General features: G+C 44.0%; 1 protein-coding gene across 4 annotated transcripts in view; it reads left to right on the top strand.

The window, feature by feature from the left end:
• LOC139367021 (plectin b) overlaps nt 1-15,635 on the top strand; it is a 171,546-nt gene that overhangs the window by 14,844 nt on the left and 141,067 nt on the right. Inside the window, exon 1 of one of the 4 annotated variants that reach the window (XM_071104986.1) lies at nt 12,315-12,638. The exons of 2 other annotated variants lie outside the window; for them this stretch is intronic. In XM_071104986.1, the coding sequence (XP_070961087.1) occupies nt 12,593-12,638 (46 nt within the window). In that variant the 5' untranslated portion in view covers nt 12,315-12,592. Of the gene's footprint in view, nt 1-12,314; nt 12,639-15,635 lie in introns of those variants that run through there. One more of the 4 variants, XM_071104976.1, reaches the window with a different exon arrangement.

Below are 15,635 nucleotides of genomic sequence, written 5' to 3'. Positions count from 1 at the left end.
GCCCAATTTTACCCTCCATGGAGTATCTTTTCTATTTTTCAATTTATCTTTATTCAACACCTTGACACACCCTCTATACAATTCCTTCCCATTCACCTCATCCAAACCCACCTCCTCCAACCCTCTCAAATCCAGCAATAACGCCTTTCTTTCTGACTCTGGGATATTTGGTGTAATCCCTAGTTTTGGAAATGAGACGTCTTCATCTTGCACAATCTTCTTGTGGCTACTAAGCATACCCCATTCTTCCGCTGACAGAGCCTTCCTACAGCTCCCCAGCATTTGTCCGACAATCCTTTCCGACCTCATCCCCAAATGTTCTGCCATCCGTCTTCTATCCATTAAGGCGGGCCCAGCCATGGCCATTAACTGTCTTAAGGTGATGATTTTCCCCTTCACCAGAATCTTGGAGAAATGTGGAACAGCTGCAGTTGTACAGTCCAGTCTTGCCCCATACACCAGAGGTTCCTCCAACAGCCAATGCACTGACTCCGCTGAAGTTCTTCTGGACACCTTCATTACGCTCCACACTCTGAGAAGGCCTCTGTAAAACGGAGGTACTCCCTCCCTAGAAATCTGGCTACTATCAACCAGAAATAAAGCCTTCTTTAAACCTAATCCTCCAACCCGCTGTAATATAAGACCTGCCACCCCTCTCCACACCACATTTTCCGGTCCATAAAGCAACCTTTGAATAAACTGAAACCGGAAAGCAGCAGCCCTACTAGCAAGATGTACAAGACCTTGTCCCCCCTCCTCTTTTGACAAATACAAAACACTTTGTGGAACCCAGTGATATTTATCCCAAAAGAAATCCACAATAATTGCCTGTATCTTAGCCAGAAGGCCAGATGGTGGTTCTAAAACTGACAACCGATGCCACAGTGCAGATGCAATCACATTGTTAACTATAATAGTACGCCCCCTATATGACATACGAGATAGTAACCAACGCCATCTCCTCATCCTCCCTTCCACCATTTCAACCACCCCACTCCAATTTTTTTCCATAGTCCCCTCATCTCCTAGGTACACTCCAAGATACTTAAAACCTCCCTTACACCATTCTAGCCCCCCTGGCAAAGCCATGATCCCCCCAGACCATTCTCCAATCTGTAAAGCACAACTCTTTTCCCAATTTACCTTTGCAGAGGATATTCCCCTAAAACGATCAACCATTAGACTCAAACTATCCACCTCCGCTTGATTTTTCACTAGCACAACTACATCATCAGCATAGGCTGAAAGACGAATAGGAGGAATATCCTCTGAAAGGCACACCCCTGCAATACGACTTCTAATGCTATTTAGTAGTGGCTCTATAGCAATAGCATATAACATCCCTGACATAGAACATCCCTGCCTAATACCTCTACACACTTTAAAAGGAGCACTCAAACCACCGTTAACTTTCAATACACTTTCAATGTCACCATATATCACCTTTATCATGGCAATAAAACCAGAGCTGAACCCAAACGCTTCAAACGTGTGCCATAAATATTGATGTTCAACTCGGTCAAATGCCTTTTCCTGATCAATTGAAATTAGACCAGCATCCAACCCAATAGCCCTAGAGACGTCCAAAAAATCACGAATCAGAGAAATGTTATCCCCTATCTGCCTGCCAGGAACACAGTAGGACTGATCCGTATGTATGATTTGCCCCATCACCTCCCTCAGCCTGTTGGACAAAGCCTTTGACAATATTTTATAATCAGTACACAATAAAGCCACCGGCCTCCAGTTCTTCACCTCCCTCGGGTCACCCTTTTTAGGCAGTAGGGTGAGGACAGCCCTTCTGCAGCTTATTGGTAGTAACCCTCCGGTTAAACTATCATTAGCTACTTCTAACCAATCCTCTCCCAACATAGCCCAAAAAGACTTAAAAAAGTCAACGGGAAGCCCATCAATGCCTGGTGCCCTTCCATTTTCCATTCCTTTTAATGCAGTGTATAAATCCTGCAAAGACAATGGTTGCTCAAGCTCAACCTGAGCTTCTGCAGGCACCTTTGGGAGCCCATCAAAGAACTGCTGTGTCACTGTTTTGTCCTCTTTGTACTCACACTTGTAGAGCTCAGCATAGAACTCTACTGCCCTCTTTCTAATTTCACTAGGGCTAGTGAGCTCTTGTCCAACAGCTGATTTGAGACAATGAATAATTTTTCTTTGTCCATTCTTTTTCTCTAAACCAAAGAAAAATTTGGATGAGGCATCCATTTCAGATATGCCCTGAAATTTACTTCTCACCAATGCCCCCTGTGCTCTGATACCCAGCAGATCTGCCAATGCAGCTTTTCTCCTCTTGAGGGCCTGAGTATGGCCTCGATCTCCTGTGGTCTCAACCAACGTCATGAGTTCCACTATTTCAATCTCTAGGGCTTTCATTGATCTGGTGATATCCTTGGTGACATTCCTCGTGTATTGATTACAAAATTGTTGAATCTGGATTTTCCCTATATCCCACCATTGTTGAAGGGATACAAAACTGGCCTTTTGAGACCTCCACCTCTCCCAAAAAAAACTGAAACAATTCCTGAAGTGAGCATCACTCAATAAAGTTATATTAAAATGCCAGTATGCGCTTTTAGGTTTTACATCGTTAATGAACACCACCTCTGTTATTAAACAATGATCAGAAAATCCCACTGGAGTTATCACACTTGATTTACAGACCTGAGATTGATGCTCAAAAACATAAAACCTATCTAACCTGGCCATAGAGATGATGTTCTCTCTCACATGCGCCCAGGTGTACTGCCTTGTTCCTCCATGTTGACTCCTCCAAATATCACACAGTTCATTTGTTACAATAAGGCGTTTTAAAAACGTCCTTGAGGCTATATGAGGTTCTTGGTGATTTCTATCTAAATCACTAACTGTGCAGTTAAAATCCCCAGCAATAAACAAATAATCTTCTTTGTTACATTTCTCAATGGTATTTGATAATGTCTCTAAAAAACATACCCTCTCAACTGTCACCACTGGGGCATATACATTTATCAGACACATATTGATGTTTTCATACCTTGCTCTAACTTTTAATAACCTCCCCTCAACTACCTCTTCAACCTCATATGACAAAGGCAAAAACCCTTTTGAGAACAAGATAACCACACCCCCACTTTTTGAGTTTTTATGACTACACACCACTGTCCCCCCCCACTCCTGTTGCCACATAACTTCATTTTCCAAATTACTATGCGTTTCTTGTAGAAAAATTATGTCACTTCCCTTTCCCCTCATTAACTCATACACCATGGCTCTTTTTTTAACATCTCTTGCCCCATTTACGTTTAAAGAAGAGATCTTAAAACTGCTCATGGATAAGAAAAAAATACAGAGGAAGATACAGCCACCACATCTCTTTACAGAGTTAAAACTGCAACTGAACTCTTTCATTTTCTTTAGAATTTGCATCACTTATTACTCTCGTGACCACTTTCTTGAGTCTAGCAATTTCAGGGCTTTTCAAACCTCCCCCTGTAATTTTTGACATCAGAAACTTTGCTGATTCAATAAACAATTCACGTTCAGGGAAAAAATCAGTTACATTGTAATCCTGCATATATTTCTTCCCTTTTGTCAACTTCAGAAATTGACGTATCTTCTCAATCCCATACCTCCCTTCCACCCCATCTATCTCACTATATTGTTGTGACGCGTCAGATGACTCACTCTCGCTATCCTCCCCAGAAGAAAACCCCATCTCTACAACCTGTTCATCTTCACCTGATTTATCCATCTCTACCTTTCTCTTAGAATTAGACCCTTCACCACCCCTTAAATTCTTCCTTTTACTCCTCGGTATTTTGAAAACATCCGCTTCCTTTTCCGTTATTTCAATCTCCTCTTGACCTCCAATTTCATTTTCCAGCACCACCTCAGCGACAGCAGTCGCAATCTCACCTAGTGTTTCCCCTCCCTCTTTGTTCTGATCTACCACAATTGCCCCCGTATCCACAATGCCTTCCTCTCCTACTTTTCCAACCACATCTGCCCACCTTCTCTCTTCCCCTACACCTGTAGTATTTTCATCCCTTCGCTGTGGTACGTTAGTTGCACCCGCACTAAAGCTACTACCAGGCTCAGCGCGTTCATTCTCGGGACAATTACGCACCAAATGCCCCTCTCTTCCACATCCAAAACATTTCATTGATTCAGTAGATGCATAGAAGACATAATCAAATCCATCAATCTTAAAACTAAACGCTAAATTCAGTTCATCTCCTTCCTTTTTTAAAATCATATGCACTTGTCTCCTATGAGACACGACATGTTTCAACAACGGAGATTTGCATCCAAAAAGAACCTTCTTTATTGTAGATACGATTTGACCATGACGAGATAACTCTCGCTCTAACACTTCATCTCTAACAAATGGTGGCACGTTAGAAAGCATAACTTTCTTCGCCGGATTCATAAGCGGAAATACCGGCGTCTGTGTCTCCCGCAACACAACACCCCTCTCAACTATCTTATTCACCTTTTCAATTGAATCTAAGAATATCACTACAGCGCTATTCATCCTTGAGGCTGATTTGATGCTATCATACCCAATGATAGCACCCACAGCCAAGCTACATTCTTCCACTGAACACCCAGCCGCAGCAGGAATTTTTACTCCATGCCTCCGACTAAGTTTTTCAAACTCTACATTTCCGCGAGTGGCCATTGCAACCAGCCCCACCCGCTGGTTGTGCCCTCGCGAAAAACCAACCTCAAAGATCCCACCACCCCTATACGTGCTTAGTGATAGTTAAACAATATACCCTTAAAACAACTAAACTAATCAATATATATATATGTACATACCAAAACCCAATAGAGTGAAAAGAAATTTCATTCGCGCTCACAAACACTCTGCTTGACGACTCACTCCCAGCATGCACTCCGAGAGAGAGAGAGAGAGAGAGAGAGAGAGAGAGAGAGAGAGAGAGAGAGAGAGAGAGAGAGAGAGAGAGAGAGAGAGAGAGAGAGAGAGAGAGAGAGAGAGAGAGACTCTCTGTCTTACTGTATTGATCAGCTGTGAGGTTGGCTTCCACTCAGCAGTTTGTTTCGATTATTAGACATGTGTAAGGTGACAGTAAAGCCCTGTCACTGTGGGCCTCATGTTCAGCCCTGAAACGGCTGTCTGTTTCTGCTGATTCACTGCAATGATATCTGGGCAAGCATTAAGAGGCGCAATCACCCCCCCCCCCTCCAAGGAGACAGCCTCTTGGCAAGGGCAACATTTTGAGCCATATGTGAGACATTATAGCTCCCATGGCCTGCTATCCTGCCTGTGAAACTACAACATGCTGACTCAGCATTTTATTTTATTGATCTAGGAAATGCATGTAACCTATTAAAAATGCATGTTACTGTGGGTGGCATCCATAATGAATATGCTGTTTCATATAGGTTTTATGTAAGAAATATGGTAAAACTACCCCATTTCCCCCATGCCCAAGCACATGTATGATTGTGACTTGATCTGTTTGTGACTCATTGTCTTAAACAAACCAAAATAGCATTTTCTTGCTGTCTTGACAGTAACTGCTGTCTTGTTTCCTGGAATGTTTTCTATATAAAAAAAAAAAAAATGGGTTGTCTTTTCACCCTTTTTCCACTGAGAGTCCTACGCAGAGAGTGGGTGATAGTTAGGCTGTACAGTGTAAGCACAGCCCCTAGTGGAACGTAGTCCACATAACAACATCTAAAAACTCTTGGATCCACTGTTCAATTATTTGAAAGAGCAAGGTTGTGTCAGGCTTTGTATAAAAAGTACCTCCGGAATACTATAGCCAAGAAATGAACAGGGACAGCGAATGAGTACTGTGATTATTAACTTTCAAATATTGCAATGAATACTCCCTTTAAAAGAAAAAATGAGTTTGAATTTGAACATGGATTTTTACAGAAGGACATGGATGTTTCGATCATCTGGAACACACTGGATTAGGTCTGCCTTCAGCTGGTGGTTCCAGCATGTCTACATAAATCTGCTGAGATGACAGTGTGTCTCTCCAGTGTCCAGCGGGGCTGTTGGTCCAGCTCCAGCCCTCTGACCTTGACTCCCGTGGCCATTCCCTTTGAGCATGGGTGTGTGCCTTAACCCTGGGGCCTGGTCTGGTCCCTGGTCTGGTCCCTGGTCTGGTCCCTGGTCTGGTCCCTGGTCTGGTCCCTGGTCTGGTCCCTGGTCTGGTCCCTGGTCTGGTCCCTGGTCTGGTCCCTGGTCTGGGACAGAACATAGAGGAAACCTGGCTTCAGTCATCACATTCTGTGCTCCATTACCCTCCAGCCCCATTCCCAGCATTCCTGCACCAGGCCAACGCACGCCACCCCGCCAGCCGCCCAGCCTTTCGGGTCGGAAAACCAGCTCCCTCGGCAGAGTTAGGGCAGCTGCATGCTGTATGCTTGTCAACATTCTGTAGGCAAGCAGACATAGTGAAGCAGATCCACAGTGACAGTGACCCACTCATTCTCTCTCTCCACACATATAATGTATTCGTCAGTTTAAAGACAGAACTCCGCATCAAGATTGTAACATCAATAAAATGTCATGGTGTAAATAATGACTTAAGTAATAGTTGTTTGAAATACATGTTCAGTTCTTATTGGAGACTTTTTTGAATATTGAATGAAAGTTATGGAAGTTGATGAGCTACAGTTACTGCATGGATGATTTGGCCTTTCGGGAAGTGTATTCAGCAATATCCTCCTGAGGGTATAAGGTTGAAACTCTGGGTTCTCTTACAGTGTGTTAACATGATCTTCTTTTCTCGAGAAGTGAATGTCCGGTGAGGTGGAAGATAAGGCAGTATGATCCTGTGGTGGACAGCCTTTAGTAGCAGAAAGCAATGGTAGAGGTGTGTCGGGCCGAATGTGTGCCAAAGCACCCTGCCCTCTCAGTACACTCTTACAGGGGATTATATCTCCTGTGTGTGTGTGTGCATTTTATGCAGCTTATGTGTTTATCACTCTGTCGGCTATTCAGCCTCTAGATTATTCAAGTGCACCTGCAAGAGGTCCTCAATTACCATCACCAGTGACCTGTGCTGAGGATCACTTTTATGAAGTAGACCGTGAGTGATGTTTCACAGGGATATTTGCTAAGTGTGTGAGTGTATGTGTCCTCTTTGTAGTGTGTGATCCATAGACCGGGACCTGTTGTGTTTGGCTTTTGCCCGTCCATTGACTAATAGTTGTATCACCAGATACTGGCTCTGTGCAAGGCTTTTCTCTCAGTGCTGGGGGAAAGCTGTCCGGCCTAGCTGCTGCCCTGCGCTCTAAGCTGTCACATTGGACTGGAGATTTGTGTGGCTGTGTGACCTCAGAGAGATGGAATGTTTTGTCTGAACGTTCACAGCGGGGCTACCGGCGTAAACTGGCCAGGGGGCTGCAAACACACTCGTGTCCCCCACAGTCAGGGGTGGAAGAATAGGGCTCTGAAATGGACAGGACTGTGAGGGAGTGTCCACTCCGATACAAGGTGCCACACTATCCCCACACAGCCTTTTCTGTGATAGATTGAAAGAAAGAGAGCACTGGAAAGAGTTCTATCCTACATCCCACATTCAATCCACATCCACATGCTAGCACAGTCTACAGTACTTTTCCTCTCTGCAAATGTACAGAGTCCTGCCCTTCCCCTTAACCCTCCACGGGAAGCCAGTAATATCTTGACTTAAGCTACGTGTGAAAACCAGAGCTTAGATAGATGCATAGAGCAGTAGAGACATCATTGGGAGAGTGAAACAGGCCATTGGATTCATCATGGTTTTGTGAGAGGAAAAAAGAGGATTCCTTTCGCAGGCGTTAACACTTTGTGAGCCGGGACCGCCAACAAACGGCTGTGTGGATTGACATGTTCCCCCGTAAGTCTGCACTCTGCATGTAAACTGCAGACAAGCACATAGCTCCAACACAGGCCCTACTGTAACAACAAAAGGCCTCTGCCTCACACCTTCATTCCACTGAGACTCTTTGTCAGTAGCAAATGCCCTCTACTGACACAAAGTTCCATCTCTGTATCCTTGACCATATGTGACCTAGATTACTATTACTGGAACAACCCCCTTTAAAAACCCTTGTGGTCACAACTGTTTGTTGTCTCGAGTACACCCCATCCATACTGTAGCTCATACTTGTTTTTAAATAGCATTTGAAATCTTTCAAATAGTTTGGACGTGTGCTGGGGCCTTGCTGGAGTTCAAGATGGGCAGGGTTTCCACTTTTGGGAATATCAAGCTCAATCAATCACAGCTGAAGTATTTGAAAGATGACAAATGTTATGTAAACCAGGTCTGATGTATCTAAATCTCAGTCAGTCAGTAAGGCTCACTCAAACATGAAGTGATGCTGGTGAAATATGTCTGAGAAATACCATTAAACCTCCCTCTGGCCAAACTTCAGACGTTTGCTGACTCATTCAGTAGGCTGTAGTTACAATAGCATAGGATGAATTCGGTTTCCATTCATGCCGCCAAACTAGGAAATCCTTAATTGATAGCCAGCAGCCCTGTTTGAATTTGCTCAGTGCTTATTCAAGCACACAACCAAATACGATAATGACTGAACACAAGCAGTCAACACACTAATCGAGCATGCAAATAAATGTTGTGTAGAGTAGAGGGAATACAGTAGATCTCTGGAATTCTCTTCTCAAACTCATTAACACATGCTGTAGAGATTCTCATGATGAACAATGAGGCACTTGTGAAAAAATATCCGGTGTGGAAAAATGCATTCAGCATTTAATCACATGCATGCAATACTACAAATTAAATTGGCCGGATGTATTCATCTCTCCACACCTTCTATCTTGTTTCACCCTGTTGCACCTGTGAGTGACATGTGGGCAGGCCAGTTCAAGGCAGTCCAGTTTTAAATTGGATCCACTTCTCTCTTAGTCAGCTCACCCATCTGGGAGTCATTGAAGAGTGTTGTTGCTATTGTCCCATCTAATTCATTACAGTTTTTGCCTATTACCTTCTGTTGGTAACAGGCTGGTTAGTCTGTCACACTGACAAATTGGGAGGTACAGGAAGAGAGGGAGGCACAGGTCCAAAAGGATGCTGATGTGAGCCAATCCAAACAACGGTCACCCCATACACAGCTGTGCCATCTCTCTGTGTCTTTCTTTAGCCGTTTAGTCTCTCTGGTACTGTGGCATGCTGGGATAGCAGGGAACACATCCATAAGGAAATAGTCAGGGATCCCAGCCATGGACACACACTGTTTTGTGTATGTATTTTTCCTTGACATTACAGAATGGTTAGACTACCAGTTCCTTTGCTGCCAACAATATGTCACTAATTTCCTCCCCCCTTCCTTTATTATATGAGAGAGAGAAAGCTATATTTATTGTGACTCAATTAATTAATTGTGTACTCTGAATCAGACTGATGCTTCAGAATATAGGGTCATTTCCATGTACAGTTCATTCGGAAAGTATTCAGACCCCTTGACTTTTGTCACATTTTGTTACATTAGTCTTATTCTAAAATGTGTTAAATATATATTTTTCCTCATAAATCTACACACAATACCCCAAAAACAGGTTTTAGGACATTTTGGCAAATTTATATACACTGCTCAAAAAAATAAAGGGAACACTTAAACAACACAATGTAACTCCAAGTCAATCACACTTCTGTGAAATCAAACTGTCCACTTAAGAAGCAACACTGATTGACAATACATTTCACATGCTGTTGTGCAAATGGAATAGACAACAGGTGGAAATTATAGGCAATTAGCAAGACACCCCCAATAAAGGAGTGGTTCTGCAGGTGGTGACCACAGACCACTTCTCAGTTCCTATACTTCCTGGCTGATGTTTTGGTCACTTTTGAATGCTGGCGGTGCTTTCACTCTAGTGGTAGCATGAGACGGAGTCTACAACCCACACAAGTGGCTCAGGTAGTGCAGCTCATCCAGGATTGCACATCAATGCGAGCTGTGGCAAGAAAGTTTGAGGTGTCTGTCAGCGTAGTGAACAGAGCATGGATTCACTACCAGGAGACAGGCCAGTACATCAGGAGACTTGGAGGAGGCCGTAGGAGGGCAACAAGCCAGCAACAGGACCGCTACCTCCGCCTTTGTGCAAAGAGGAGCAGGAGGAGCACTGCCAGAGCCCTGCAAAATGACCTCCAGCAGGCCACAAATGTGCATGTGTCTGCTCAAACGGTCAGAAAAAAACATGTAATTCTGTTACAAAATCTTTAACAGAATGACTGAAATTGAATTGGCTAAAATAGGTAATTATAGTAGTCACAAACCACAGTTGGTTCACGTGCTACTGTTCTTCCACTGGCATACTGTTATGTTCAGCTCATAATTGTGAAAACAGTCTGGACAACCGCTCGCTCTCTGTCTCTCTTTTCTCTGTCACTCTCTTCTCTCTGTCTCTTCTCTCTGTCTCGCTCTCACACTCCTCTCCTCTCCAGTTAATGTCACCTCTTCCGGCTCTTACTGAATAGTTGAGTAGAGTATAGGTCAGTACAGTACTGTAGAGTTTAGTACAGTAGAGCACACTACAGAGTACAGCGTGATTTACTGTACTGAACTCTGCTGTGCTGTACTGTACTCTATTGTGCTCTACTGTGATGTCTAAACTTGTGTAACATAGACGTCTATGATTGGTTCAGAGTTGGTCTGGTCCGTACCAACCAAATGTGGTCTTTTTTGGGGGGGGTGGGGAGCTCATTAGAATAATAGTCAATGTGTAGAATAATACCCAAACAATCAGGTGTTAATCCACTTCACTTACTGTAGTTCAATAAGCAAAATGTATTTTTTTCAAACTCAAGGTGTCATCGTATTTGACACCCCATTATTTTTTGCAAACATCTTTGAATGTTACTTCAGAGTAGATATTTAAGAGAGATTTTGGAAAACTTCAAAACATAAAAAACGGAGGGAGATTTTACCGTCATTCTGTTATGAAACTATACATCTGCGCTGTTCTTCAAGTAGACATGTTTTAGTAAAATGTTCAGTGGACATTTTTGAAATTAGTCCTTGTGCTTAGAGTTCTATAGTTTGTTTTCATTTGGCATACATTTTAAAGTGAGTCATCATTATTTTACCATGGAATTGCCCATAGTCTATCATTTACATGAGGATCTCACTGCTATCATTAGTTATTATGTGGTTTCAGGGAGAGTTGTCTCCATCCATGAGAGTGGAGCAGAGGTTGCTGGGAAATATGCTCAAATTTTGTGCCTCTCTGTTTTCAGTGTAGCCGGGGGGCTCTGTGTAATATTGAAGGAACTCAGGGGACTCTAAAGATGGGATGGGTTCTGTTGAAATTGAACATGGACCGTAACTGGAACATTTGACACAGTCCAAAGACCTGGCAGTTTTTCCATTGGCATTTCAATGTCAGATCAGCAGCTAAACAGTGATATTTGAGCTTTGGTTAGTTGCTCCTGTGGACAGTTCCTGTATGAATTAGAGTAGATGCTAAAGTAAAGTCATGTTGATGGGGGGTCTTAATTAAGTCACTTTTACTGGGTCAATAGTTCTGCAGTGATGATCATGGTTTTGTAATGCAGGTGTCAAGCAGTGCCGGACGATTTGAAATAATATAGCACCAGGTTTGACACCGCTGCAGGTGAAATGAGGTTTTATTAATGGGAGTGGTTCTGATTGTACCTATTCACCCTGTTGTGGTATAGCATAAATGAACACTTAAAGATAAGGTTGTCGTCTCCAATGTTACAGGCCAGATTTAGAGTGGGTTACTGTTTGCGTGTCCTCTCACTATTCCCCCAAGCCTGAACGGGGATAGCTCTCATACGGGTGTGTGAGATGGCGTCTAGCCTATACATTTCAGTGTGTTGATAAGGGATCTTCCTTCCTTCGTTTTATCTTCCATTTCCACATGACTTGGGATTTCTGGTCTGTCTGGTTCGGAACTGGGTGTGGCACGGGGATTTTATTCCTCCCCAGCTTCACTTTCCATCCTTCCCACCATCTCTCTGTATGTCTATTACTCTATCCTTCCCCTTTCCCCCTCTCCCCCCTTCTCTCTTTCTCTCTTTCTAGCTCTCCCTCTCTGCCGCCATCTCTACTTTAAAACTCACCATCACTCAAACTCTACTTGTTACAGGAATGTGTCTGAATGGTAGAGTTACACTGTGATTGGTTGAGCTATAATGAAGCGGATGCCGGTGCCCTGCAACCATTGGCTGAGTCATAGTGAACGAGAGGACTGTGCTGTGCAGTGATTTGCAGAGGCACAGCCCTCAGTGAAAAGCCGGCTTTAGGCGGAGGGAGGAAGGGAGGGGCTTCCCACAGTGTATATTCCTGTACACACAGGGTGTGTGTGTGCATGTGTATTTGAGAAGGACCCAAACACAGCAGCCTCTCCCGGCAAGCAGCACTACAGAGACAGAAAGAAAGAGAGCAAGAAGAGGGAGACAGAGATTGGGCAGTTCCTAAGCCTGTAGAGGAGTACCCAGGACTCACAGACGCTTGCAAAGTCAACTTGAGGCAGAGGTACACAGTAAGAGCTGCACCGAGAACTGGCATCAACATCATCACTGTCATCAACATCACAGAGAACTGTCATCAACCATCAACAGGAGGCCAGAGAGTCCAAATGGATGGCCACAGGTCCATTCAGCAGGAGATCACTTCTCTCAAAGGTACTTTCTGTCTGGACCGGGGGCAGACTTTACTTTGTACTGTCACTGCAGAGTTACAGTATACTTGTATCGGGAGAGACAAAGACAAAGACTGGAGAGAGAGAGAGAGAGAGAGAGAGAGAGAGAGAGAGAGAGAGAGAGAGAGAGAGAGAGAGAGAGAGAGAGAGAGAGAGAGAGAGAGAGAGAGAGAGAGAGAGAGAGAGAGAGAGAGAGAGAGAGAGAGAGAGAGAGAGAGAGAGAGAGAGAGAGAGAGAGAGAGAGAGAGAGAGAGAGAGAGAGAGAGAGAGAGAGAGAGAGAGAGAGAGAGAGAGAGAGAGAGAGAGAGAGAGAGAGAGAGAGAGAGAGAGAGAGAGAGAGAGAGAGAGAGAGAGAGAAACCATACAAATCTATGCAGAATTTCCACTGAAAGTTTTACAAAACACATTTACTATAAGTACATTCCAGATGCAAAGTTTGGTAACAGAATGATGGCACAAACCGTCAATCTGTTACCAAACTTTGCGTCTGCACTGTTCTTAAAATGTTCTGTGGAAATTGTTAAAAGTAATCCTTGTGCATAGAGTTGTATGGTTTGTTTAACTTTACAGTCATTGGTTTTAGTTTGACATACATTTTAAAGTGAAAAATCTGTCTCAGTTGTGGAATTGCCCCAAAGCAACATTGTTTTTGTTTTTTAGGCAGTCTGGGAGGGAGGGGCGTCCGGCAATGGCATTGTTTTCAGAGCAGTGGGGGGAGTTATGGGAGAATATCTCCCAGCTCAGACATTTATACTGAGGTCCTGCATGTGTGTTTCAGAGAGCGAAAGAGAGTGTGTGTGTGTGAGAGAGCGAGAGCGAGAGAGAGAGAAAAGATGGACTGCGAGAAGACATACAGGGAAAGTGTCTGTTTGTGTCTCTTAAGTCTGCATTGTTTGTATAGAAATGCTACAATGTCATTGCTTCGACTGACCTGTCACCTGACGGACACCTGCAGTCCTGGAGGAGTTAGTGTGTAGTTGTGTGCTGACGGGTGTCATGGTAGCGCTAGCATCTCCACCTCACATTTCCTATGCAAACCCATCAGGCAAATCTGACTTGGAGCTTACCAGCAGTTAGTACTACTACGGCTAACCATTTAGAGATTTGTATTGTCTTTTCTTTAGGTCTATGTAAACGTGCAGGAGTAACCAGTCTTCTAAAGAATACTTCCCCATTACAGTTTCTGTTGTCATGATGTGACGACGGACACATGATTTCATCAGCAAAACAATGCTAAGTATGTCGACCTACAACTATCTGCCACCATTTATTTGTATTATTTTGAATAGGGACAACTGTAGGACAATTAGCATGGCCATAGCCTAAATGATGAGTGTTTTGATGAGGATGACGATGAGGATGATGTTGTCCACGGTACTTACTTGCATGTTTGCCACGGTACTTACTTGCATGTTTGCCACGTGTGTGTGTGTGTGTGTGTGTGTGTGTGTGTGTGTGTGTGTGTGTGTGTGTGTGTGTGTGTGTGTGTGTGTGTGTGTGTGTGTGTGTGTGTGTGTGTGTGTGTGTGTGTGTGTGTGTGTGTGTGAGTGAGTGAAAGATGAAGTCATTCAGTAATAATCCTGTGGAGCACCAGACAGTGGTGTGACCTAATGATGTCATGACGGGCACTCCTTGACCCTGCTACTCGGCCAGCAGAGCTGAGATGACATTTCACCAGGTGGTGTGAGAGCAAAGGGAAGGTGTTTGTGTGTGTGCGTGCACATGTGCGTGTGATCTTAATTGAATTGAGTGAGGATACAGTAAATCCACCAACCTCACGCTGACACAAATGCACTTCTCCCACACCCATGGGAAGACTGTCGTTGAGCGGGCAATAGACTTTGACTCCTGTCTTAGTCTGGCTTAAGCACTCCTCTCAGCCACTGTGTTCATCGGAAGTCCAGGATCAATCGCTCTGTATAATTACAGACATGTCACTCGCTCTCTCTGGCGCCCCGTCCCTAGGCTAGCCTGTTAACACTGGCATGCTAGTAGAACACGTTGGGTCTCGCCGTGGTGCTACATATGGGCAAGGCCTACTGATACGTTTTAGATGACGCCTTGTCATCAATGCCCATCGGTCAGATGGAGGAATTTGCAGAGTCCCGGTGAAGAGGCAGGGAGGAGTGGGCATTAGGCTAGTTCTCTTTCAGCACTGGGATAGAGATACTGAACGAATTAGTGACACGTGATCTTGATCAGTCTTAAGCCTACTTGTGTGTTTGTGTGTGTTTACTGCGTTTTGAGTGTGCCTGCATGAGTGCATTGGTGTGTGTGTGTGTGTTTGTATGTTACATTATATATAATATGTGCATCAGTGAGTGCTGTAAGAGGGTGTGTTGCCAGGAAGTGGCTCCTAGATGGGTGGTTAATCTCATCCCCCCCTTCATCACCAACCCAGCAGCCTCTCATATATCAGCACTCCGGAACCGCCTATCGATTTCAGTCTGAGCTGGACTTCCTGATGGAGATCTACAACCATATAAACCCACTGTAGCCCATTTAGATGGGCTACAGCTCTGCAACGTACTGTATGATGAATAGCAGCTTTATGGCTGGCCTGGGGAAGAGGGGGAGAATATCCAGCTTCTCCCTCTCGTCTTCTCCCTCTAGTCTAAATCTGATGCTGTCACATTACATTGTAGAATATTTAGACTCTACCAATGAGGGATGATGCCATTGTGTGTGTTTAAAAATGCCAGGGTATCTTGGAACCTAAAATAGTGTATTGATGCTTTGGACGGTCTAAAAAAACTCCCCACATTTCCGAGTAAATACCAAGTGAGCAGCGGACTGCGAGGCTAAGCATTTGCTTGAGGAAGGACGATCCGCTCATGTGCTGGATGTGCCACTTGACTATTTGATAGGCTGTGAATCTCTGAAATAAAAGAGCCTTTAGCGGTATGGGATAGGTTTTTGATTTAAACTGTCAAAACTCAGTCCATTAAACCATTGCAATGCAGCTGAGCAGAGAGCTGGT

This window comes from Oncorhynchus clarkii, chromosome 2 (genome assembly GCF_045791955.1).
Source record: "Oncorhynchus clarkii lewisi isolate Uvic-CL-2024 chromosome 2, UVic_Ocla_1.0, whole genome shotgun sequence".
In the NCBI taxonomy this organism is placed as follows: domain Eukaryota; kingdom Metazoa; phylum Chordata; class Actinopteri; order Salmoniformes; family Salmonidae; genus Oncorhynchus; species Oncorhynchus clarkii.
This window is presented reverse-complemented; position numbering and strand designations above follow the sequence as displayed.